This window comes from Zea mays, chromosome 7 (genome assembly GCF_902167145.1).
Source record: "Zea mays cultivar B73 chromosome 7, Zm-B73-REFERENCE-NAM-5.0, whole genome shotgun sequence".
Taxonomy (NCBI): domain Eukaryota; kingdom Viridiplantae; phylum Streptophyta; class Magnoliopsida; order Poales; family Poaceae; genus Zea; species Zea mays.
In genome coordinates this window covers 166,279,101-166,306,383 of record NC_050102.1, presented here as the reverse complement: position 1 = coordinate 166,306,383, position 27,283 = coordinate 166,279,101, and the positions used below count along the sequence as shown (strand labels likewise).

The 27,283-nt window shown below is 48.0% G+C and overlaps 2 protein-coding genes across 2 annotated transcripts; both read left to right on the top strand.

Annotated features, from left to right (window-relative positions):
- Positions 1–8,202: 8,202 nt before the first annotated feature.
- LOC100193314 (chloroplast-localized Ptr ToxA-binding protein 1) lies at positions 8,203–12,690 on the top strand. The gene is made up of 5 exons (NM_001138451.1): positions 8,203–8,472; positions 9,698–9,968; positions 10,209–10,425; positions 11,737–11,852; positions 12,179–12,690. Exons 1-5 carry the CDS (start codon positions 8,316–8,318, stop codon positions 12,270–12,272), a joined length of 855 nt encoding a protein of 284 aa, NP_001131923.1. The 5' UTR covers positions 8,203–8,315; the 3' UTR covers positions 12,273–12,690.
- A 595-nt stretch (positions 12,691–13,285) lies between these two features.
- On the top strand, positions 13,286–14,710 carry LOC542478 (photosystem II subunit29). Its single transcript, NM_001112032.2, has 2 exons — positions 13,286–13,842; positions 13,967–14,710. The coding sequence occupies exons 1-2, from the start codon at positions 13,333–13,335 to the stop codon at positions 14,330–14,332; spliced, it is 876 nt and encodes a 291-aa protein (NP_001105502.1). The 5' UTR covers positions 13,286–13,332; the 3' UTR covers positions 14,333–14,710.
- Positions 14,711–27,283: the final 12,573 nt, after the last annotated feature.

The window sequence follows — 27,283 nt, the reverse complement described above, 5'->3', positions numbered from 1 at the left end:
TTTAAATGCTTTTCCTTTGACTAAACAAAAACTCCCCCTAAATGAAATTCTCCTCTTAGTGTTCAAGAGGGTTTTGATATATCAATTTTGAAATACTACTTTTCTCCCCCTTTTGAACACAATAAGATACCAATTTGAAATCTATCAATTTAGAATCATACCAATTGAAAAACTCTTTTTAAAATTAGGTGGTGGTGCGGTCCTTTTGCTTTGGGCTATTACTCTCTCCCCCTTTGGCATGAATCGCCAAAAATGGAGTCATTAGAGCCCTTTAGAAATACTCTCTCCCCCTTTGGTCATAAATAAATGAGTGAAGATTATACCAAAGACGGAATGATGCACTCTCTCCTAAAGATGCAGAGTTGCGCGGAGTGACGGCGAAGGATGAGTTACGGAGTGGAAGCCTTTGTCTTCGTCGAAGACTCTAATTTCCTTTCAATACACCTATGACTTGGTTTGAAATAGACTTGAAAACACATTAGTCATAGCATATGAAAGAGATATGATCAAAGGTATATAAAAGAGCTATGTGTGCAAATCAACAAAAGAAGTTCCTAGAATCAAGAATATTTAGCTCATGCCTAAGTTTGTTAAAGGTTTGTTCATCAAGTGGCTTGGTAAAGATATCGGCTAATTGATCTTTAGTATTAATGTAAGAAATCTCGATATCTCCCTTTTGTTAGTGATCCCTTAAAAAGTGATACCGAATGGCTATGTGTTTAGTGCGGCTATGCTCAACGGGATTATCCGCCATGCGGATTGCACTCTCATTATCATATAGAAGAGGAACTTTGGTTAATTTGTTACCATAGTCCCTAAGAGTTTGCCTCATCCAAAGTAGTTGTGTGCAACAATGGCCTGCGGCAATGTACTCGGCTTCGACGGTAGAAAGAGCTACGGAATTTTGCTTCTTTGAAGCCCAAGACACCAAGGATCTTCCCAAGAACTGGCAAGTCCCCGATGTGCTCTTTCTATTGATTTTACACCCCGCCCAATCGGCATCCGAATAACCAATTAAATCAAATGTGGATCCCCTAGGATACCAAAGGCCAAACTTAGGAGTATAAGCCAAATATCTCAAGATTCGTTTTACGACCGTAAGGTGAGCTTCCTTAGGGTCGGCTTGGAATCTTGCACACATGCATACGGAAAGCATAATATCCGGTCGAGATGCACATAAATATAGCAAAGAGCCTATCATCGACCGGTATACCTTTTGATCGACGGATTTACCTCCCTCGTCGAGGTCGAGATGCCCATTGGTTCCCATGGGTGTCTTGATGGGTTTGGCATCCTTCATCCCAAACTTGCTTAGAATATCTTGAGTATACTTCGTTTGGCTTAGGAAGGTGCCCTCTTGGAGTTGCTTCACTTGAAATCCTAAGAAATACTTCAACTCCCCCATCATAGACATCTCGAATTTTTGTGTCATGATCCTACTAAATTCTTCACATGTAGACTCGTTAGTAGACCCAAATATAATATCATCAACATAAATTTGGCATACAAACAAATCATTGTCAAGAGTTTTAGTAAATAAAGTAGGATCGGCCTTTCCGACTTTGAAGCCATTATCTATAAGGAAATCCCTAAGGCATTCATACCATGCTCGTGGGGCTTGCTTAAGCCCATAAAGCGCCTTAGAGAGTTTATACACATGGTTAGGGTACTCACTATCTTCAAAGCCGGGAGGTTGCTCAACATAGATCTCTTCCTTGATTGGTCCATTGAGGAAGGCACTTTTCACATCCATTTGATATAGCTTAAAGCCATGGTAAGTAGCATAGGCCAATAAAATATGAATTGACTCAAGCCTAGCTACGGGAGCATAGGTTTCACCGAAATCCAAACCTTCGACTTGGGAGTATCCTTTGGCCACAAGTCGGGCTTTGTTCCTTGTCACCACACCATGCTCGTCTTGCTTGTTGCGGAAGACCCATTTGGTTCCTACAACATTTTGATTAGGACGTGGAACTAAATGCCATACCTCGTTCCTAGTGAAGTTGTTGAGCTCCTCTTGCATCGCCACCACCCAATCTGAATCTTGTAGTGCTTCCTCTACCCTGTGTGGCTCAATAGAGGAAACAAAAGAGTAATGCTCACAAAAATGTGCAACACGAGATCTAGTGGTTACCCCCTTATGAATGTCGCCGAGGATGGTGTCGACGGGGTGATCTCGTTGGATTGCTTGGTGGACTCTTGGGTGTGGCGGCCTTTGTTCTTCATCCTCCTTTTCTTGATCATTTGCATCTCCCCCTTGATCATTGCCGTCATTTTGAGGTGGCTCATTTGATTGATCTTCTCCTTCATCAACTTGAGCCTCATCCTCATTTTGAGTTGGTGGGGATGCTTGCATGAAGGAGGATGGTTGATCTTGTGCATTTGGAGGCTCTTCGGATTCCTTAGGACACACATCCCCAATGGACATGTTCCTTAGCGCGATGCGCGGAGCCTCTTCAATACCTATCTCATCAAGATCAACTTGCTCTACTTGAGAGCCGTTAGTCTCATCAAACACAACGTCACAAGAAACTTCAACTTGTCCGGAGGACTTGTTAAAGACTCTATATGCCCTTGTGTTTGAATCATATCCTAGTAAAAAGCCTTCTACTGTCTTAGGAGCAAATTTAGATTTTCTACCTCTTTTAACAAGAATAAAGCATTTGCTACCAAAGACTCTAAAATATGAAATATTGGGCTTTTTACCGGTTAGGAGTTCATAAGATGTCTTCTTGAGGATTCGGTGTAGATATAACCGGTTGATGGCGTAGCAGGCGGTGTTGACCGCCTCGGCCCAAAACCGATCCGAAGTCTTGTACTCATCAAGCATGGTTCTTGCCATGTCCAATAGAGTTCGATTCTTCCTCTCCACTACACCATTTTGTTGTGGGGTGTAGGGAGAAGAGAACTCATGCTTGATGCCCTCCTCCTCAAGGAAGCCTTCAATTTGAGAGTTCTTGAACTCTGTCCCGTTGTCGCTTCTAATTTTCTTGATCCTTAAGGCGAACTCATTTCGAGCCGGTCTCAAGAATCCCTTTAAGGTCTCTTGGGTATGAGATTTTTCCTGCAAAAAGAACACCCAAGTGAAGCGAGAAATCATCCACAATTACTAGACAGTACTTACTCCCGCCGATGCTTATGTAAGCAATTGGTCCGAATAGATCCATGTGTAGGAGCTTCAGTGGCCTGTCAGACGTCATGATGTTCTTGTGTGGATGATGGACACCAACTTGCTTTCCTGCTTGGCATGCGCTACAAACCCTGTCTTTCTCAAAATGAACATTGGTTAATCCTATAATGTGCTCTCCCTTTAGAAGCTTATGAAGATTCTTCATCCCAACATGTGCTAGTCGGCGATGCCAGAGCCAGCCCATGTTAGTCTTAGCAATTAAGCAAGTGTCGAGTTCAGCTCTATCAAAATTCACTAAGTATAGCTGACCCTCTAACACTCCCTTAAATGCTATTGAATCATCACTTCTTCTAAAGACAGTGACACCTACATTAGTGAATAAACAGTTGTAGCCCATTTTGCATAATTGAGATACAGAAAGCAAATTGTAATCTAATGAATCTACAAGAAAAACATTGGAAATGGAATGGTCAGGTGATATAGCAATTTTATCCAATCCTTTGACCAAACCTTGGTTTCCATCCCCGAATGCGATAGCTCGATGGGGATCTTGGTTTTTCTCGTAGGAGGAGAACATCTTCTTCTCCCCTGTCATGTGGTTTGTGCACCCGCTGTCGATTACCCAGCTTGAGCCCCCGGATGCATAAACCTACAAAATATTTTTAGTTCTTGACTTTAGGTACCCAAATGGTTTTGGGTCCTTTGGCATTAGACACAAGAACTTTGGGTACCCAAACACAAGTTTGGAGTGTGTCTAGAGGTACGAGGATAATGTAAGGGGATCTTACTAAACTTCTTGCGCTCATGGCGCTTAGAAGTTATGGAGGGCGCGTCGAAGCCAGAGGTAGAAGGTGATGAAGTGTCGGTCTCGTAATAGACCACCTTCCTCATCTTCTTTATTTTGTCGCCACTCCGATGCGACTTGTCAGAAGAAGTCTTCTTCTCCTTCTTCTTCTTCTTCTCTTTGTTGCGGGACTCTCCCGATAGAGCTTTCTCGTTGCTTGTAGTGGGCTTTTCGCCGGTCTCCATCTCCTTCTTGGCGTGACCTCCCGACATCACTTCGAGCGGTTAGGCTCTAATGAAGCACTAGGCTCCGATACCAATTGAAAGTCGCCTAGAGGGGGGGGTGAATAGGGCGAAACTGAAATTCTCAAAAATAATCACAACTACAAGCAGGGTTAGCGTTAGAAATATAATTGAGTCCGCGAGAGAGGGTGCAAAAACAAATCGCAAGCAAATAAGGAGTGTGACACGTGGATTTGTTTTACCGAGGTTCGGTTCTCGCAAACCTACTCCCCGTTGAGGTGGTCACAAAGACCGGGTCTCTTTCAACCTTTTCCCTCTCTCAAACGGTCCCTCGGACCGAGTGAGCTTTTCTTGTCAATCACTTGGAACACAAAGTTCCCACAAGGACCACCACAAGATTGGTGTCTCTTGCCTCAATTACAAGTGAGTTTGATCGCAATAAAGAATCAAAGAAAGAAGAAAGCAATCCAAGCGCAAGAGCTCGAAAGAACACAAGCAAATCTCTCTCACTAATCACTAAGGCGTTGTGTGGAATTTGGAGAGGATTTGATCACTTGGGTGTGTCTAGAATTGAATGCTAGAGCTCTTGTAAGTGGTTGAAGTAGGAAAACTTGGATGACTTGAATGTGGGGTGGTTGGGGGTATTTATAGCCCCAACCACCAAACTAGCCGTTTGGTGGTGGCTGACTGTCGTATGGTGCACCGGACATGTCCGGTGCGCCAACCACGTCACTAGGCCGTTGGGATTCGATCGTTGGAGCTTCTGACTTCTGGGCCCGCCTCGCTGTCCGGTGTACACCAGACAAGAACTGTAGATTGTCCGGTGCACCGTCTCCCGCGTGCCTGACTTCAGCGCGACTGCAGGTGACCGTTGGCGCGAATTAGCTGTTGCTCCGCTGGCTCACCGGACAGTCCGGTGTACACCAGACATGTCCGGTGAATTATAGCGGAGCAAATTCCTGAGGCTGGCGAGTTCCAGAGCCGCTCTTCCTTGGAGCACCGAACACAGTCCGGTGTACACCGGACAGTCCGGTGAATTATAGCGGAGCGCCTCTGGATTTTTCCGAAGGTGACGAGTTTGACTTGGAGTCCCCTGGTGCACCGGACACTGTCCGGTGGTGCACCGGACACTGTCCGGTGGCACACCGGATAGTCCGGTGCACCAGACCAGAGGTGCCTTCGGTTATCCCTTGCTCTCTTTGTTGAACCCAACTTTTGGTCTTTTTATTGGCTAAGTGTGAACCTTTGGCACCTGTATAACTTATACACTGAAGCAAACTAGTTAGTCTAATTTATTTGTGTTCGGCAATTTAACCAACAAAATCATTTAGGAAATAGGTGTAAGCCTAATTCCCTTTCACGATTCTTTGTGATAGCAACTAGAGCTCCATTTGAGTAGAGAACTCTTTGAGTTGTGTTGAGAGCTCGTGTTGTGACTTGTGTGCGTGTGTTGCTCTGATTTTGTGTCTTATGTGTGTTGCTCATCCCATCCTTACTTCCGTGCTTCTTTGTGAACATCTTTGTAAGGGCGAGAGGCTCCAAGTTGTGGAGATTCCTCGCAAGCGGGATATAGTAAAGTGAAAGCAAAACACTGTGGTATTCAAGTGGGTCTTTGGACCGCTTGAAAGGGGTTGAGTGCAACCCTCGTCCGTTGGGACGCCACAACGTGGAGTAGGCAAGTGTTGGACTTGGCCGAACCACGGGATAAACCACTGTGCCATCTCTGTGTTGATATTCTTGTGGTTATCGTGTTGTGCAAGAACTCTTCTCTAGCCACTTGGCTTTATTGTGCTAACTCTTAATCAAGTTTTGTGGATTAAGTTTCAAGTTTTTACAGGATCACCTATTCACCCCCCCTCTAGGTGCTCTCAAGAACACATTGCTTTCAAAGTATAACCTCTTGTGAATGAATGAGAAATGTCGAAGAAAACTGTTGTTGGCTCCAACCAAGGTGGTTTGGTTTATCTTAAGTACACCTTCCGGTACAGAAGCCAATTTGACAAGCCAAATGATGATTGACTAGATGTTATAGAGGCGACCAGCGATGAGCTGATGGGAGCCTACTCGAAGGCAGAGGACGAAGCCATGACTATTGCCTTCAGCGCTCGAAGGAAAAAAATTGAACAGAGTTTTTGATGTAATTCGGTTTGTTTATCATGATTACTATTTTTCCTGCCTGAAGGCAAGGAGGAAAAAGGAAAGTTGCTACTTCAACCTCTTTTAGTGCGTCGAAGCCGAAGAGGGCCAAGGTCTTGACACGTACGTAGGCCGAATCCTATTGGGACGACCGAGGTGTCGAAGCTTATTGAAAGTGTCGAGGCTGCCCCCTCAGCCACGGAAACAGTTCCTGCCATATCAGTTGAAGCTAGTGCAGATCCGGTGAAAGAGCCGGAATAAAAAAACTACAGAACAACCAAAGGTGCTGAGCCCTCCAGTTGTAAGTCTGTAACAGGGCTGTCGAAGCCATCGACTACTATAACAACGACTCCAAGGAAGAGAAGAATGACTAGCATTTTAGATGTTGTTTTAGAATCCATGAAAGCGTCAACCCCCGCTTTTGCCGAAGCATCTGGCGAAAAATCTGAAGATACAAGAGAAGGGATTATTGCAAACGCGGCTACTGCTCTCGCCGAAGCCGGGCCTTCGAAGGCTGCTCCAGTAAGATTGACGGAAGGGAGTCTTCCTGAAAAATCTACATCTCCTGCTCCCGAAGCACCTCCCTTTGGTGATTTGGAATACATTGTTCGGCACACTTCGGGAAATCAGTTATCATTAGAACAAATTGCTGAAGTGTAACCCTATGCCAAGGACTTGAAATACCCCCGAGGGTCCTTGGTATACGGAGGGAATGACGAAGACGACTTCCTTTACTGCTGTTTGCCGCGAGATGATGAACAACATGGGGTTTCCGAAACTTGAGCTTGGCATATCCGCTATGACGAAGGATTAGCTTGCGGACAGCCTCGCCTACAATAACTTGAAGGTTTGTACATTTTAGCTTCGTGTTTGGTACTTTTCGTTATAGTGGGCTGTTATGAGTTTCACATCGAATTTTTTAACGCTAGATGACTACTTAATTTGTTACAGCACATGATCAAAATAAAGTCCACTCTTCCTATCTTGTTACTTAAGATATTGTATTGTTCATGTAGTAGAGGTGATTTTGGTTCATAAAACTCGAAGATATTTTGGCTCACGATGTAACAAAACTAAAATAGAGACACCACACGCTATGCCAAATATTTATATTTATACGTGTTGTGCGTAAATAGGAATTCATTTCACACAAACATTTCAGATCACTTTTAGTGAGATATAAGTCAAGGATTAGAGTTTTCGCTCACATTTGTGATACTTATGAAAAAAGGAACCGTTTTCTATGAATACTTCAGATATTGCTGCATCCATTTCAAGTATGTATTTAGAAAATTTAAAATATCTTATAACTTAAAATAGTTTAAATAGAACGAGTGCATTAGAAATACAAAGAGGTTTAGCATATTTGCAACACGGATTTTTAGCTAGAAAGCACATATTCACACATTCTTTATCGCTCTATAATTCATAGCTATAAAAGATACATTTCCATGTCCATGTCGCTCCATGATTCATGCCCTAAACCCCCCTTCATAATTATCCAAATTCACTACCATTTTAAAATGCACGTAACAGACATAATCTACTTGCACAAACAAACAAACTATTCAGAAAAAAGAATACCAATCACATGTCTTTGTTGCGTACACACCTTTAAGAAAGTAACATACACCGAACATTTCAATGGACATTTAACTGGTAAAGTCTAAAACAAGCCATCAATCCGCTAGATTCCAGATCCTAGTTGCAAAACCGCAAGCAAATCCCACTTCCTGACTCCATAAAAATTACAAAAAAAAGACCTAACAAAAATGTCAAAACAAAATTAAATCTCCAATCAAAAGAACTCCATGCCACGTGGCAACGTGGTATTGGCCAAGAAACCTTCGTAGGCCTACTGGATAAGAAAGATCCCATCCCTCCGCTACCCAGACGAACAAGGAACAATAGCCTTTCCTCTCACTCGCCCCTCTGCATTTACCACTTTGCCCTCGTCGGCGGCGCTGACCACCCGCCGCCGAGTCCGGCGAAACAACCGCCTGTAGTTCCAGAGTAGTACCTCATGGCGGCCATATCGTCACTTCCCTTCGCGGCGCTGCGCGGAGCCGCCGAGTGGAGGCCTTCGTCGACGGCGGCGGCCGTCTCCGGCGCCGTCGTGCTCAGCGCGAGGTCTCGCCGGGGCTCGCGCTCGGTGGTGCGATGTGTCGCCACGACGGGTGGTGAGCTCTTTCTGTCGAGCGTGTACCTTCAGCAGTCAGCACTATCTCAAACTAAGTGAATCGGAGTCACCATGCCAAACCTGTGCGGTTCACCGCAAAAGACCTCCTCCTCCTCATCCTAAATTCGCCAAGCAATGTGCGATGCCGGCTTCGCCAACTGTGATTCCTTATGCCGCCGAATCCCATCACCTCGAAATCCTCCGTAGTAGTCTTTGCGGTGACCTCTTTTGTTGGTAAGAAATGTTAAATTGTTAGTTTTGTTCCAGCGGACCTTTCTTTAGCGTGAGCATTCAAATCAAGGTAACTTTTTTTTTCCTATCAATTCGGTTGGTAATGGGTTTGTTCGCTGCATGACATCCTGTCAATCCGATTCATGCATCCGTTGATTGATTCAGCTCTTCCCTCCTTGGCTGTGCGAGACTGGACATAATGAGTTTTAGAGGTGAACTCTTGAAAGGCTGAAATGTTTTTTAGACTAGACTTGATAAAAATCTTAGTCCACTTTACCTGCTACTGCTCAGAAAGTGCAGTTATGCAGTTCACTGAACTTTGATGTATGAATTCCACATCAAGAGGTCTAATTATGTAGAATACAATTATGAGCTGTTACTTTATAGGCATTTGTCATCCTGTGTAGAACAACGACAACAACGAAGCCTTTTAGTCCCAAGCAAGTTTGGGTACACTAGAGTTAAAAAGGATCTATGAAATAACTATCGGAGATGAGCTAGTATCCATACATTTTTTTGGTGAAATCTGATTCAGAATCATTAGTCCCTTTCTTGAATAGGTTTCTGGGATCACCATCTTCGCATATAATTTTTTATGGAACATAATTTGTTTTGATGCTTAGGAGGCAAACTGGTGTACAATAACAGGTACTGCCATTACAAGTTTTGGTGCAGATGAAAAAAAAAACACTGCCAAATTGTTCTTTCTGCAAAACTTCAATATTTTACGCACAACCACCTCATTTCAGAAGTTCTCATGTTGCTTTTGGCTTCTCCCTTTGTTCTGATACTTTTTGATGTCTACCCTCAAACGAACTGTAAGCCATTTGTTAAGTATTTGCTGCCAGGTTATGGAAAATATTGTCCTGTGTGTTTTGATTAGAATCCTCTGGATGCCTGGATTCAATGTATAACATCCTGTTTGCGTAACTAGCATAGTACAGATACAGAAAGTTATTGGTGCTCCTTTCTAATACGTTCATAATCTTGTACAGATGTCCCACCCACTGTCGCAGAAACAAAACTGAACTTCCTTAAGTCATACAAACGCCCAATCCCAAGCATTTACAGTGCAGTCTTACAAGAACTTTTGGTGCAGCAACACCTGATGAGATACAAAAAAACCTATCAGTATGATGCTGTGTTTGCTCTTGGCTTCGTCACTGTCTATGATCAGCTCATGGAAGGGTACCCCAGCAATGAGGACAGGGATTCCATCTTCAAGGCATATATAACAGCATTAAATGAAGATCCTGATCAATACAGGTGCTTAGAGAAAAAAAATAGTACTGAATTATTTGCTTTACATCCATTATATTTCTGACTCACGCTAGTTAATGCTACATTTTTTGGGATTCACTAGATGCTATGCTTTTTGGCATTAATTAAACGTTATGTATTTTGTGTCACTAGTTGGCAACTTGGCATTATAAAGTTTCTTTTGCCAGAAAGTAACGTTTTCTATTTTAAACTGTCCTGTTAAGTGTCTTTTGTTTCACTATACAGAGCTGATGCACTAAAGATGGAAGAGTGGGCACGTTCCCAGAACGGTAGTTCCTTAGTTGATTTTTCTTCCAGAGATGGAGAAATCGAGGCTATTCTGAAAGATATATCAGAAAGGGCCAAGGGTAAGGGAAACTTCAGCTACAGCCGATTCTTTGCAGTTGGCTTGTTCCGTTTGCTTGAGCTCTCAAATGCAACGGAGCCAACAATACTAGACAAGGTTGTTCCTTCCCTCATTAATTTGTTTCTGCCTTTCTTGTCCTGTGGTCAAGTTTTTTTTGTTTTTGCATTTCTTGTTTGTTGTATGTGTTCTGAATTATGCTTCCTATTTCGCCTACAATTTTATTTCTGAAAACTTTTACACCCCCCCCCCCCCCCCCAAAAGTCTAAACCACACCAGTTGCTGAAACTGAATGTAATATTCAGTATCCACAACTGTTTTAGGTAGAAAAGCATATATCAAACTATAATTTGAATTCATTTACACTGGCCTGTTCAATGTTTTTCTCCCGGGATGGAGATTGTAAATATATTAACCAGTATAGCACTATAGCATGTGATTGTCAGTATGAAGTTGAACAGAATTTTTTGGTGTTTCTAACAAAGTAGAAAATAAAATTTTGGGTTCAAATAAGTCTGCTTGGTAGCTTTCTCAAGGACTTATTCAGATATATGTGTTGGCAGACTCATGGAAGTTGGGTTTCAATCTTGAAATCTCATTTGACCTAGACATGGTCTGGTCTGCCCTTCTACCCAGTACAGCACGGTAGACTTGTAACTCATTTTTTTTTGCTCATAATGTTTTTGGCTGGCGCTTGGGAATATGATAGATTTCCATTCAGATATAAGCTGTCATTCAACATATGCTTATCTTGGTTTATATTTTTTTTAGATAACCAATGGAAGGAACAGCTTTACTAGCTAAATGAATTAATATTTAGGTTGATAACTCTTTCTGCACTATTAAATTGAAAACTTCGAACTAGGGTATAATACCCCAAAAAAAATGTGCGCAACATTTCAGCACATTTGGATAAAGTCATTTTTGGCGAAGTATAACAAATATTTTGGCAAAACATTTGAGAAGTGTAGGTAGTGCTTGGTATTGACATCAGACTTAAATGCTATTTAACTGTTACAATGCTAGGACCATCTTCAAGAGTCTAAAATTCACTCTCTAAATCATCATTTGAAGATGAGGGGATTTTTTTTTTTTTGACCATAGCCTGAAATTCGCTCCCACGGGGAGTCGAACCCAAGACCTCAGGAGTGCTGCTCAGACCACCTAACCAACTCGGATAGAAGTCCTTTCGCTATCCTGTGCGTACTCTAGAGAGCTATTCTCACTCTCTATCTTTAGCTAGCGAGAAATTCGGAATAGAGGATGACCACATTTGGATAACTAATTAAACAAGCTGTTGGAGGGTATTTTTCTATCAAAATTTCTTGTCCTAATAATTAGGAATTATATAGTCTTCTAGACTTGCTCTAATATTGGTAATAGTCACTGATTTTATTTCTTGATCCATAGCTTTGCGCTGCACTAAACGTCAGTAAAAGAAGTGTGGATAGGGACCTTGATGTTTACCGCAACATACTCTCAAAGTTGGTTCAAGCCAAGGAACTTCTCAAGGAATACGTGGATAGGTAATGCACACATATGCCAGGAACACATTATTTTTTGTCACCTTTACTGCCATTTAAGTCTGAATGCGTTCAGTAAATGATTCTCTGCTAACCAATTTGAAAGGTTTATATTTTGAATTAAATGCTTCAAATGCATGACTTCATCAGTAAAATTTACTCCCTCCTTTCTAAATTATAAGCCGAACTGTTTTCTGTAGGTGAACGACTCATAATTTAGAACAGAGAGAGTACCCTTTTGTCCAATTAAATTAAATCACTCCTTTTTTTTACTAAGTGCTGTCAAAAAGTTGAGTAAAACTTGTCCAATGTAACCGTCGTACTTGCAGGGAAAAGAAGAAGAGAGAAGAAAGATCGGAAGCCCCGAAGCCGAACGAAGCTGTCACAAAATTTGATGGAAACCTTTATTCCACAAGGCATTAGAATCAGCCCTTTGCAGAGGAGAGTTTCCCAGGATAACAGAATTAACAGTAACATCTGGACCGTGTTGAGAAACCACCAAATGTTCCCCTTTCATCACAGACGTCTTTGGCTGCTCGTCTTGTGATGTAGCATTCTGCCGTACAAAAGGATCCAGATTATTCTTACTACTGGACAGATATTTGTATTTTCTCATATGTCTTGAAATCAAATGTATACATTTTCTGTGTGTAGGGGTCAATGTTACTCAAGCAGAGAAATATAGTTTTCTCTTTTGTATTTAAATTCAGGTAATTTGGGAGGCCGTGTTCACTTATATATAATATAGTGTGGCAACCATGAAAACAATTGGTGAAGTTCTTTATGTGAGTTTGTATGTACCGGGCTCAGCACTGAAAAATATCTGAGGTTGAAAAGTCTTAACAGCCGGCTTTAATTCGTAACGAGCAGTTTATACCGTTTTGCGCTGCATTCACCTTCGTGAGTCCGGACCCCGGAAGACAGGAACTGTAGCCTTTTTCCCTTTGCTAGCATGAATATGAATAGAATAACACGAATTTAACATCAATTCAGCTCATATTGGAACAATCTACGCCTAAAATTTAGTGGAACACGTTTTGCTCATTTTCCTTGAAAAGCAACAGTGAAGCAACATCGGTAAAGGTTCTTTTGGTTGCCTCTAACGGTCTAACCTGAGGATTCAGTTATAATCTGGAACATGACAGAAACAGAGCCTCGCACCCGTTTTGGGACCAAAACCACATGATCGATCTCCAAGAAGATTATTTTGGACAATATTTTTCCAGCCACAGGCAATCCGAAGACCACAAATCAGAGGCACTCCAAATGCAGCCCATCCATTGGACCATACAGATAAGACCCGGATAAGGCAGAGCCCATCGTGACCGTCAAATAGATCACGTCCGGTCTACGGCCGTCCGATCTGCCACCCAGAGATAGCACCGGGATTTCCTATAAGCACTTTTCCTATTTGTAGCCCGTGACGAGCCCAGCGCCACACACCAACCTCAGCACACCAAGGAGAGTACGTGGAGGAGCAGCCATGGCTTCATCGGTGGCCGCCGCGGCGAGCACATTCCTGGGCACCCGCCTGGCGGACCCGGCGCCACAGAACGGGCGCATCGTGGCCCGGTTCGGGTTCGGGTTGGGCGGCAAGGCGAAGCCTGCTCCGAAGAAGGTGGCGAAGACATCGACCTCCTCTGACCGGCCGCTGTGGTTCCCCGGCGCCGTGGCGCCCGACTACCTGGACGGCTCGCTGGTCGGCGACTACGGGTTCGACCCGTTCGGTCTCGGGAAGCCCGTGGAGTACCTGCAGTTCGAGTTGGACTCGCTGGACCAGAACCTGGCCAAGAATGAGGCCGGCGGCATCATCGGCACCCGGTTCGAGTCCTCCGAAGTCAAGTCCACCCCGTTGCAGCCCTACAGCGAGGTGTTCGGCCTCCAGCGGTTCCGCGAGTGCGAGCTCATCCACGGCCGCTGGGCCATGCTCGCCACCCTCGGCGCCCTCTCCGTCGAGTGGCTCACCGGCGTCACCTGGCAGGACGCCGGCAAGGTACGTGAATAGCTAGCTATTAAGCTATGCATGCATGAATCCATGGAGTTCGTTCTCGATCTGCTCTCAGACGATCTAACCAACCTGCGAATTAATGTGACGGCCGGCGTACACGTACGTGCAGGTGGAGCTGGTGGACGGGTCCTCCTACCTGGGCCAGCCGCTGCCGTTCTCCATCTCGACGCTCATCTGGATCGAGGTGCTCGTGATCGGCTACATCGAGTTCCAGCGCAACGCCGAGCTCGACCCGGAGAAGAGGCTGTACCCCGGCGGCTCCTACTTCGACCCGCTCGGCCTGGCGGCCGACCCTGAGAAGAAGGAGCGGCTGCAGCTGGCGGAGATCAAGCACGCGCGCCTCGCCATGGTCGCCTTCCTCGGCTTCGCCGTGCAGGCCGCCGCCACCGGCAAGGGGCCGCTCAACAACTGGGCCACCCACCTGAGCGACCCGCTCCACACTACCATCTTCGACACGTTCGGAGGGTCCTCTTAAGCCCGCCATTGCTCCGCCCCGTCCATCGACCGGAACGTGTTCTTGGATTAATTAACTACGATCTCTATGAGCCTGGGGATGGATCAACCCGTCGTGCGTGGTCTCGTTTTGTGATGAGTGGGAGAGAGAGGATGACAAGATCGATCCTTTGTTAATGGAGATCTCGTTAATTAGGAGAGCTACCGCTGGGACTTGGTGGTTTGTAATATATGATCCAACCAGTGATGAATCAATGCATTCACTTGTGTACACATATACATATCTACCTTGCAGATTGAGATGACCGAGGATACATGATGCACTATGGTTAGTTTTTGTTAGATCGTGCGTGCGTGTGTGGCCTAAATGAATGCACGTAGTGACGATGGGAGTTTTTAGTCAATCATTTATCAAATACTCCTAGGTCCTACCTAGCAAATCTGCAAATGTGTTCGAATGCCAAAGGGACGCGCATGAAACGGAGAAATTTTTCGTGCAGAGCATCCTCCTTCTCGTAGTGTTGCAAAGTGAGAGTGCGATGATTTTATCATCTCGAACAAAGACTTTGCCCCTGAGCCCTCTTGGTTTCGGTTTGTGCCGTTGGCCTGTGTAGCTGCAAAATTGTAACTCACGGGCCCTGCGTTATTGCTGTTGCTGGTCTTCGTATATATCCTCTCCCCTGTAGTTTCCCTGAAAAACATTGCAACGGGACTTAATATCTGTTCAAGTGGGATTTCATACTATCGCTGAAGTGCGTTCTAACTCATATGAGCATATGAACATGACGTGAGTCCAAGTTACATATATTGAAACACTAATTAGATGGTTCACGAAGGTAGAACTTATTTAAATAGGATCAAACATATTTTAAACTTTTATAATGAGCATCTGAAAGTCCTAAGCGGCTTGCGAGAATGGTGACAGTGGATCCTGCACGTGTCCTCGTGACTTCCCTCATAAGCGTGGAGGACGACAGAATGTAGCGCCACGACGAGTGCCTGCATCGACATTTATTCCCTACCCAATCAAATAACTACAATCTTGAACCGAACCTAACCAATCCTAAATGTACCAAATTGAAAACCTATGTATCTCAATCAACGACCTGACAGGTCTACTGCGCTGACAACTTATAGCCCCGTCTGCACGGACCATCATCTTGATTGCGTCGCTGGCTGCCTACGCGGATGTATCACGTGTGTACATATATACATGTTCAAATGGGCTGGATCTCTTAGACAGCATATGGCCAGCACGGTTTAGCCTGATCCGTTGTCCACCGAGCTCGTGCCACCCGACTCAATCACCGTGCCGGATCTAGGCCTTTGGTGTGGCATGATATAGTCTATTTTTTCTATTTTTTCATAAAAAAGCATATATTATGCTTAATATGAAATATAAAAACATAAAAATATGTATTTTTGACTAGGTAGGTATGAATGTGGAGACAACGATCAAAGTTCAGACCCTATTTATGCATAATTTTAACTTATCTTTATTGAAAACGAGAAGAGAAGGGACGACACAAGAACCAAGAACTCATGCATTATAGGACACTAGTCGGTTGCCCGTGCGTTGCGACGGCTTACAACAATACCCACGTAAACTATCCACCAAAAAATCTCAATATTTTTTATTGATTGTGTCCGCTCTCTATATAATATTTTTTGATTTGCCTAACTGATGTTATTGTTTACTCCATCCAATATGTCTTGGTACAATACGGCCAATGAAGTGAGCGATTAGAAGAGAGTTCACAACGACTGACTAAACGAACAAAAATTATAAAATGACATAATTCCACTATACAGAGACCAGATAAGAGAAAGTTTGTGAGCTCAAGTTTCTAAAATAAGTCACATGAACTCAAACTTATAAAAAAGATAGATCAAAATATGGAGTTGTTAAAGTCAGACATCAATAAAAACTGGATGCACTCTATATAAATATGCTACTTCGTAGCAATTACTAACGTTTAAAATCAACAAATAACCTTTCATTTTATTGTTAGTGTGACAAATCATTGTTGCTCCACCCAATTCAGCAACTTCAAACACCATGGAGTCTATTGTGCTAATGTGGTCTCAGAAACGACTTAATGCTTGCAAGAGCCAAGAACGTCGTGCCATGGTTGGGCTGTAGCCTCGGCCCGTAGTGCTGGCCCGACACTATTATATTTTTTTATTTTATAAAAAACACATATACATATATATAATTTATATTTAATATTAAAAACACCTGGACATGATGTTCTACTTGTTAGACAGCTTCACTCAGTATCTCTTGTCCTTCTTCCATCAGAGCATAGGTTCGAACCCCACCTCCTGCATCGTTTTTCAACATTTTACGCTGATTTAATCAAATGGCCCGACAGGCTAACGTGCCGGCCCGGCACGGTCGACATGACGTGCCTGGGCCAGAGCTGTGGCCCATGGGCGTCTAGCCCATACCGGGCCGCCGTTTGGCTATCTATAAGCGTGCAGCAGGTTAATTTAAAATAGTTGTGAGGGGTTATTTGCAAAAAGATGACGCGGGACGACCATTGAAACTAGTGCTTTAAGTATAGTATAGATTATAAGAGTAGAGATGGAGAACTCTTAAGTCAAACAATCATTAGGTTTAGCCAAAATTGCAGAGGAAAATATTAACATCTAACACATAAAAAGGTAAATAAAAAAATACATTCCATAATATATCTAACGGAGGAATCTATCTGATATTGTAACTATATATACTACTACTACTTCTTCTTCTATAAATTTAGTGGAACTCAAGATGTTCGACTTAGGACAACCGATCGCCCTTATATATCAAGACATGAGCACCTATCTATTTTTATCTAGTATACCTAATATTGATTATCACGAAGCATTTCTAAGGTTTATCACTCTCATGCGTCCATATGACTTAGAGCAGTGTTTCTAAGTAGAAACATAATCAAAGTTGTGAAACGTCGGAGAGTCCCCCGCGTCGCCCCTCGCGCAGGCGACTCGAGGGCGATGCAAACCTAGCGACGCCACCTACACCTCCCACCACACTCCCCGCCTTGCCGCCTTCGAAGAGTGTCGCCGGGAGGCCCACGCGCGCACCATGATGGACGCGGTGAGGCCTCTCCGCCGGATCGAGCGACGTGCACCATGGCCGCGCGAGGGGCGGCGTCGTATCCACCCTCCTCCTCCCCTCAGTGGGCGTTGCGGCGCGGTTGGCTGTGGCTCGCGCACGCGTCACAGGTCTACGGATCTGGGCCTCCTGCGTCTCACTGTGGCCTCCTCGTCGACCTAGTGGCACGGTGGGCCTTGACCTTGTCGCCGCTGTCCCGGGTTGGGGCTAGATCCGCCAGCGGTGCCTTCCCCTGGCCTGCATGGTGCGGTGGTCAGTGCGAGCGGTGCCAGTGGTGCCTGCTGCGCTGGCTACACCCCTGCGACACAACGCTCATGACAGCGTTCGTGGTCGTTGCTGTTGCCGCGTGCGAGGCGCCGCTGCGGGCGGTTGTTGTGGTGGCCTGATGATGTAGCTGTGGGGAGGTCGCAGCGAAAGTTGTGCATGACTTCATGTGGCTGTCGTCGACGATGACGGCCATGGATGCCATGTACCTCCTTGGAGAAGGCGTCGTCACCACCCTCCTATGCTTACCGTTTCTACCTATATTCTTTCCTCTTGCCCCTATGCAGTTGGCAACCTCTAGCTCCTCAATCAATCAAGATTAGAATCGACGGCATCTTCACCAAGTGCGTATCAATGCTCCTGTTAAGGGGGTTAGCTGCTAACCCCAATGAAGACAATGCGATCAACATCAACCAACAAGATCAAAGTGGCGCAGCGAAAGCGTGTGTGGGTCCTAACACACAAGTCCAAGAGAACTTCAAGAATTGCATCAGGGGGTTGTGAACATCTGAAGGTCAAAGCAACCGGTCCACATGTTAAGCTTGCAGAGTCAAAGTCAACTCAAGAAAGTCGTGAAAACCAATGAACCAATCTCATTTTCTTGCTAGCCTATCATTGAATCTCGAGGGCGAGATTCTGTTAAGGGGGTTAGATTTGTAACACCCTGAATTTGGGGTATATTTTTTTTTCTAATATCCATCAAATTCAATTGTTACCTTCTCTTTTTCTCGCTTTTCTTTTCTTTTTCTAAAGAGTGAAGAATTATTTTGGTTATATCTATGTGTAAGCCTAGTAACATAAAATCCTAGTGGTGCTTTGATTGTCGCATCATGCCGGAGCATTTTTCCACTTTGTTTGATGAGTGAATTTGTGAATCATGCGCTTAATAAGGAATTCGATTTGAAGTAGTAGGAAGAAGAGAAAATAGAGATAGGAAATAGGAAAGATATGGGAAAAGGCCAGTCTTTCCCTTTCCTCTCGGTCCATGTCGGCCCAGCCGCGTCTAGCCACTCCCTCCCCACGCTGTCCTCGCCCTGGCCCATCTCGACCGCTTGGCCCAGCTTCGCGCCCAAACGCCCCAGCCCGCGCTCCCCTGGCCTCTTTCCCCTGCGCACGGCCAGCGCATGCGCACCGGCAGTCCGTGCCTCCCACCATCCCGCGACCCAGCTCGACCCTAGCTGTGCGTGCGAGCCGTCCCGGCCCAGTAGCCGTGCTCCATGCTCTGCGCCCACGGCCTAGCGCGCATGCAGGACCCGTGTTCGCCTCCCTTCGCAGCGCATGCCCGTGAGCTGACCCAAGCGCGCGCGCTTCTCTCCAGCACGTCTGCATGGACGTGGCCGCCTGCCCCACACCGCATGGACACAGCCACCAAGTGCCACGCCAGCCCACTCCCACGTTCCCACCTGGGCATGTGCATGTGCGTGGGCAGGCTGCCTAATGGCTACTGATGACTTTGTCCATTTCCCAACCACATGCTCCCGATTCGTCCACGCGCGCAACGGATAAACTGCTCACGCCTTCGTCCATGTGTCTGCGCGACCCCATTCTCCTCCCTCCCTCTCACCTCGCAAGACCACCCACAGCAACCGTGCCTGCGTCCCCATGGCTGCCCAGCACGCTCGCCCATCGCACCTCACCGTGCCAGAGGAGCCCACGCTGAACGCCGCCACGCCGGGTCATCGCCGCACCGAGCTCGCCCCGTCGCGCCGAAGCACCGCCGTCCAAGCCTTGTTTCAAGGTGAGAACTCCTCGCCGTCTACCTTTTTTACTCCCTCCCCTTCCGTTCCCGGCAGTCGAGCGACCATGTCCAGCCTGCTCTGCACCCTGCGCTCCCTCTGATGGAGCCTGGCCGCCCACGGTGCAGCCCTGTGCTCTCGACGCGGCTGTTCGCGTCTGTGACTTGCCCGCGGTAGCCTCGGCTCGGCCTTTGCGTGGCTTTGGCGCAGCAGTAGCCTCGCCGTCCTTGTGCCTAGCCACGAGCTCGTCTCGTCGTCCGTCGTTGTCGCGAGGTGAGCTTCGTCTACTCCGGTATACTCTTCGTTTACTCCATGCCCGGTATACTCTCCGTTTACTCCATGCGCATAGTCTGTCATCGTTAATCTGCGATTAATATATTTATATATACATACATCTTTACTATACTTAAAGTACTAGTTTCAACGGGCGTCCCGCGTCAATTTTTTTACAAATAACCCCTCACAGCTATTTCAAATTAACCCGTTGCACGCCTATAGATGGCCAAACGGCGGTCCGGCACGGGCCAGACGCCCGCAGGCCACAACTCTGGCCCAGGCACATCATTGCCGGCCTGATGACTGTGCCGGGCCAGCCCATTAGTCTGTCGGCCCATTTGATTAAATCAGTGAAAAATGCGTCATTTTTTTTTCAAATAACCCCTCACATCTATTTCAAATTAACCTGTTGCACATCTATAGATGGCCAAACGGTGACTCGGCACGGACCAGACGCCCGCGGGCCATAGCTCTGGCCCAGGCACGTCATGTGGCCTGCTGACTGTGCTGGGTCGTTAGCCCATCTGCCCATTTGATTAAATCAGCGTAAATTATTAAAAAATGATGCAGAAGGTGGAGTTTGAACTCATGCCCTGATGAAAGAATGGTGGTCGGCCCATTTGATTAAATCAGTGTAAAACGTTAAAAAAGGATGCAAAAGGTGAGGTTTGAACCCATGCCCTGATGGAAGAATGGTGGGAGACACTAGGTGAAGCTATCTAACCAGTAGAATATCGTGCTCAAATATTTTTAATATTAATTATAAATTGTATATATGTATATATGTTTTTTGTAAAATAAAAAATATAATCATGTCGGGCCGGGCCAGCGCTACGGGCCGAGGCTACATCCCAAGCACGACACGACGTTCTTGGTTCTTGCAAGCATTAGGTCGTTTCTGAGACCACATTGGCGCAATGGACTCCATGGTGTTTGATGTTGCTGAATTGGAGGAGCAACAATGATTTGTCATACTAACAGTAAAATGAAAGGTTATTTGTTGGTTTAAAACGTTAGTAATTGCTACGAAGCACAATAATTTGTATGGAGCGCGTCCAGTTTAGCAACCACTCCATAGTTTGATCATTATTTTTTATAAGTTTGAGTTCATGTGACTTATTTTAGAAACTTAACTCACAAGCTTCCTCTTATTTGGTCTTTGTATGGTGGAATTATGTCATTCTATAATCTCTGTTCGTTCATTCAGTCGTTATGAACTCTCTTCTAATCGCTCTCTTCATTGGCCGTGTTGTACCAAAACATATTGGATGGAGTAAATGTTGGAACTCGCGTTCCCGGACAGGTTGTTTCCAACAGGGGGTTGAGTGAGGCGGGAACACGGTTTGATTGGAGGCAACAATTGCTCTGTTAATCTAGCCCCTCAAGGGCACTGTACGGGGGTATTTATAGGCGCCTGAGCGCCCAGCGTCTCGGTTTAAGGACGCATGTGCTCTCAAGCGCCTAGGTCATCCCCGCAATATTCCCATAAAGCGGGGTTACAGACCGTCATTACATAAAAGCGTTTACAAATCGGGCCCGTAATACAACCGGCCGCGCGGGGCCTGTTACAATGGGCCGAATTCCACATGGGCCTTTGTGTTCGACGAAGGGTGGGAGCTGCCAGTCGTTTTGCCTCCGTTGAGGCAGCGAGACTGGCGAAGGCTTCGAGCGAGGGGTTGATGTCGCGAGACTGGCGAAGGCTTCGAGCGAGGGGTTGATGTAGCGAGACTGGCGAAGGCTTCGAGCGAGGGGTAGTGTCTGCGCCTTCGCCCCAACATTTGCCCTCCGAGGGACCAGTTCGACTGAGTCATCTGGTGCTGAAGACGTTGCTAGATGGTGGAGACACTGCCCTCGCTCGAAGTGGTTCCGTGTGGGGTTTTTGATGTGACCGTTGATGGACGCGGTACTGTTGGACTGCGGGTTTCCCGAAGCGTCGTGTCCTGTGTATATAAAAAGGGGGGCGGGACGGCGCGGTTCAGGTACTCTTTCTGCGTGCCGCGAAACCCTAGCCTCCTTTTTGAAACCGTTCGTTTGCTCGCTTGCCCTCCTTGCTCCTGCTCGTCGGAGAACTAGCCCGCGTGAAGCAGACCGCCCGCCGCTGCCGCCGGTATGTAGCTATGTCGTCCTCTTCTTCATCTGCTGTCGATACACCGCCGGCCGGCGCATCGTCTAAAGATACTTTGAGCAATGTGGCGGCAGAGGAGTTGCATCCTGGTGATACAGTGGAGTTTGGTGTGTCGCAGATTTCCTCGGTCCGTGTTCAGGACATGCAGCAGCTTGGATATTTTGGCGGCGGAGTGGGGCGTGTCCCGGGGGCGGAGGAGATCCCCGAGCCAGAAGGCGAGTTGGTCGTTTTTAAGCCTTTTTTCACTGCTGGCCTTCGCCTGCCCGCACATCGATTCGTGTCGGAGGTCCTGCGGAAGTTCGAGGTCCAAGTCCACCAGCTGACGCCGAATGTCGTGGTGGCTCTGGCGAAGTACGTCTGGGCGACGACTTCGTATGGTGGACAGCCCTCGATGGAAGTCTTCGCAAAACATTACTGTCTGCACTGGCAAAAGAGGAAAATTGGAGATGAGATTGCACAGTTTGGATCGTGCACATTCACGCCGAAGTCCGGGAAGACTTCGATGGAGGTTGTGGAGTTGGTTCCCTGCGCCCGCAATAAGTGGGGTAACTGGTGGGATTTCTGGTTTTACGTTTTAGAAGGCGCAGTCAAAGACCACCCAGGGCTCCCCGTGGTCATCATGTGCTCCCATCACTATGTAGCATACCTGCAATTTGAGGTAGCGGAGGATGACGAAGACGAAGGGGCCCTTCGTTGCGCTGCCCGCATGAGTAGCGGGCGCGATTTGGTTGAGGAATTTGTCGGGTATGGGGTGTGGCCCTTGGCGCATGGCTGGGCGCTGGGCAGAGTATGCCCTCGCGAGATGCCCTCCCGTGGCGGGCAGCTGGTGCGAAGTCCTGCCTTCACGCTGGATTTGCGTGGCCGAGATCCCGCCGCATTCGTGCGTGAAACGGAAGACGGGGCGGCAAGGATCGTGGGGCGTTATGTGCCGAGGACCAAGGGCCTGCGGAGCTGGGATATCCGTGGGTCCAACGACAGATTGAACCGGGTTTTTGAGCTGAACCGCTTGTCGTACGGTGATTATCCCGGTGTGGACGCTGTCGACTGCCGCGGGAAGAAACCGATGGGTGGGACCGAGGAAGGGCCCTCGCAGGAGGCTGCCCCGGCCGCTAAGAAGAGGAAATTAGGTACTATAGTGGGAGGAATGGGGGTGTCTGATAATTTTGCTGTGGAATTGATGGGGACATGCACGGCCCTTGGGGGAAGGATGTCTTTGCCCGAGCTCCGGGAGTCTTCGGCACGAATGCTGGAGGTTACCGAGGGTCGATGGCCAAAGAATGTTCCAATCCCCTGGGCGGAAGGCGAAGACATGTCTATGTCTCATATAGCTCGTGGCTTGAAGATTTTCCCTTACGGACGGAATATTGCTGCTGTTGTGTCGGCAGTGATGACCAAGGACCGTCAGGACGCTGCGCAGAAGTGCCGGGCGGTCATCAAGATGGCGGATCTGAGGCGTGAGGTGAAGAGAGCGCGGGGGAGCGCGAAGGCTGCTGCCAGAGGCAGCAGCCAGCCGGTGCCGGCTGCGAAGCCGGCCGCGCTTGGGTCCAGCAAGCCGTCGGCGGGCGCGAAGACAGCTACCGCTGGCGTGACCAAGTCTCCCTCGGTCGAAGCTGCGAAGGGACGGGAGCTGCCCTCGCCGGGGAAGTGTGTTACCGACTTCGGCACGACCATCAGCGTGGAGGACTATTTTGTCGGTAAGTTTTTTTTGGAGGGGGGGCCTTCTGACCGGTGATATGTTGCGTTACAGGATCCGGCGAGGGACAGATGGTTGTTGTCCCGCCTTCGGTGGCAACCGCTTTGCCATCGGCGGAGGTAAGGGCTAGGGGGACCGCGCAGGACCCGTGGGCCACCTTCTGCGCGAGCGGCGAGATTCTGACAGCCGCTGCCGCTAAGGACGTGGCAGGCACCATGTCCCAGCGACTGAGGGAGGCATCGCAGCGGCTATCGCAGCAGCTAAGTCAAGTAAGTTGAGTTGGACTTCGGTGTTTGTTGTTTCCATGAAGATTTGGGTCTCATGTGTTTTTGTCAGGCGGCTGACTTCACCGACCGCGTTGCGTCTGGCGTCCTGACTTCGGACGTGGCTGCCGAAGTTGAGAGACTTCGGGCACAGCACGCGGATGCCGTCCGGGAGAAGTCGGCCACAGAGAGCAAAAGCTGTCGGCTGGCGAAGAAGGTGGCTACCTTGGAGGCCGAGAAGACAGACCTTCGGCGCTAGCTGGCAGAAGAGAGGAGGGAGGCGAATCAGGCCATCGCTGAGGTGCAGGCTGCGCAGGCTGAGGCCAAGGTGGCGCGGGCGGAGAGAAGTCTCGCCAGCCAGCGCGCCGGGGAGTGGGAGGCGAGGTACAACGCCCTGCGCGGCCGCGTGGATAAGGCCGAGGCCTCCACGCGCTCTGAGGTTGAGCGGACGCTCACATAGTTCGTGAGTTCGTATCACGAGCTGGGCGTGCGTACTGCTGACTTCGAAGTGCCCGACCGGGAGGCGGGCCTTCGCTTCCTCGAATGATTGCAGGAGGAGTTGCTGGTACTCCCAACCATCGTGGAAGGTTTTATGTCCTTTGCCTCCCTCGTCACCTGCGAGGGGGCCATAAATGCGTTGTCCCGCGAGGGCTGTAGACACTATGAGGTTTTCGACCAGGCAGACGAGAGCTTTGAGCGTGAGATCTTCAAGGCCGAAGACCCCATTGTGAAGCAGTCAGCGGGGGCCCTTTTTGATAGGATGTGGGGGGCACACGGTCGGGAGGCTGTCAGGGAGCGATCCGACCGGGCGAGGGAGCAGGTAAAGGTTATTATTTTTGTGTGGTTGGTTGTGTGTGGGTATGTGTAGTTTTTGCTGAGTGAATGTGTTGTTGCTGCAGATGGAGCGTGCCGAGGACGTTGAGGACTTCGGAAGTCTGGTCGGCGCGCCGCCCGAGGTTGTGGAGGCCAAACCGGTGCTGCCCTTGGACGCCGATGAAGGCCCCTCGACTGAGGCCGTTCCTGGCATGACCGGCGACGAAGACCCTCTGTCAGCCCCTGCGCCGACAATCGAAGGTGCCCTGGAGGTGGCGGACGAGCCACCAGCCGAAGACCCCACGGCCACGGCCGAGCCCTCGCAGGTGGCTAAGTAGCTAAATAGGTGCGGGGGAGTGTGTAAGTTTTGTCTGCGTCTTTACTGAACCTCGGTTGCTGCGCAGGATCAAGGTTTTGGGCCTGCGCACGCAACCGCTACTGATAGTGGTAATTTTGTGGCGGCTTCGACCGTGGTTGGTGAAGATGTTTCAGATGATTCTGTGTCTAAGTTTTTTGGGTCTGGTGATTCTGGGGTTCGGTTGTGTGGACAGAGGAGTCTTCGGATAAAGACTTGGATTATTTTGCGGCGCTGGATGTGGCTGCGGAGGAGGCTTCTCCGCGCGTGGTAGGTGCTGAAGTTATTCCTAGTGCGGGTGGTGGGCATAGGCGGCGAAGGGCGGTCGCGAAGCGAAGGGTTAGTGAAGTGGAGGGAAGTCGTCTTCGTGTGGACGGGGCTGGCAAACGAGAATTGTTGTCCTCGCCGGCTGGGACGAGTGTAGGTGAGGGGGAGTTGCGGAATCTTTTTGAGGGTGAGGAGCTGAGGATAATGCTATTCAACTATAGGGAGATGGGCATTATCCCTAAGGTTGAGCCAATGTAACGTGTGATGCCCTCGCTGTATGTATGTACCCGTGATTTGTATGAGGCTGCGTGTCTTCGTTGACCCGGTCGTGCCCGTAGACGACTTGTGCGCGGGGAACCTTTTGGGTAATGCTTTCGGTTTTGCACGCTTGCTGTGCTAGTCCGGCTGCACGCGTGGGTGCCTTACTGTGCTGGTCCGGCTACACCCGTAGGCGACTTTTGCATGGAGGTACTGCATGAGTGTGGGGTCCTTCGCTGCGTAATCTTTCTCGATTTGGCCGGCAACTATCTTGGAGTCTGTTCTGACTATGCAGGTAGTGACGCCAAGTGCCCTTAGCTTGCGAAGGCCGAGGATGACAGCTTCGTACTCTGCTATATTGTTGGTGCACCTGTCAGACTCCAAAGCAAAGCTGAGGCGTGCGGCATATTTGTGCTTGATCCCTACGGGTGAGGTGATGACTGCAGCGACGCCTGCCCCCACATGGCACCATGCACCGTCGCAATGGATGGTCCACACCGTTTCCGCAAATGTGTCCGGCTGCGTTATTGGCCCGGTCCAGTCGACGATGAAGTCTGCCAGGACTTGTGACTTGATGGCTGTCCGGGGCTCGAAGGTGATATGGTAACCGGAGAGCTCGGCTGCCCATTTGGCGATCCGGACTGACGCCTCCGGATTTCTGAATAATTCGCCGAGTCCCCTGTCCGAGGTGACCCTCACCTTGAATGCTTCAAAATAATGGCGCAATTTGCGCGAAGCCATGACTACTGTGTAAGCAATTTTTTCCAGTTCTATCATATTGCATTTGGATGCTGTGAGTACTTCGGAGACGTAGTAAACTGGACATTGCCTGGTCGTGCCTTCTCTGTCCTGCTCCTGAACCAGCGCTGCGCTGACCGCGTGTGGTGAAGCCGCGACGTAGAGCAACAGGGGCAGCGAGGGGTTGGGGCTTGAAAGAATTGCCAGTTCTGACAGATGCTGCTTTAGTGAAGCGAAGGCCGCCGCTTGCTCTGGTCCCCATGCGAAGTCTTTTGCGCCGCGTAGTGTTTTGAGGAAAGGTAGGCTTCGCTCTGCGGATTTGGAGATGAATCTGTTGAGGGCGGCCAATCTGCCGGTCAGTCGTTGGACATCTCTGGCTGACTATGGGGGCATCATGTTGATGATGGGCTGTATTATTGGTCGGGTTGGCTTCGATTCCGCGGTGTGACACCAGGTACCCCAGTATCTTTCCCTGGCGAACGCCGAAGACACACTTTTCGGGGTTTAGGCGAAGTCGTGCGTCTCGCATGTTCGCGAATGTTTCTGCGAGGTCAGCCAGATGGTCTTCTTTGCTTTTGCTGGCAACGACGATGTCGTCCACATACGTAAATATGTTTCTGCCGACCTGGCTCTCGAGCACCGTTCTGGTGAGACGAGAGAATGTGGACCCAACGTTCTTGAGACCCTCCGGCATTCTAATGAAGCAGTACGTGTCGAATGGTGTTATGAAGCTGGTGCTGGCCTTGTCTTCCTCCTTCATATAAATTTGGTGGTAACCGGAGAAGCAGTCGAGGAGTGACATGACTTCGCAGCCTGCCGCGTTATCGACGATCTTGTCGATCCGAGGCAGCGGGAAATTATCCTTGGGGCAGGCTTTGTTGAGGCTGGTGAAATCGATACACATCCGCCATTTGTCGTTCTTCTTTTGCACCATGACTACGTTGGCGAGCCACGTAGGGTAGGCGACTGGCTCGATGAACTTGGCCTCAAGCAGGCGGTGTACCTCGGTGTAACGCCCTGAATTTGGGGGTAGATTTTTTTCCTCCTTTTCCCCCACCAAATTC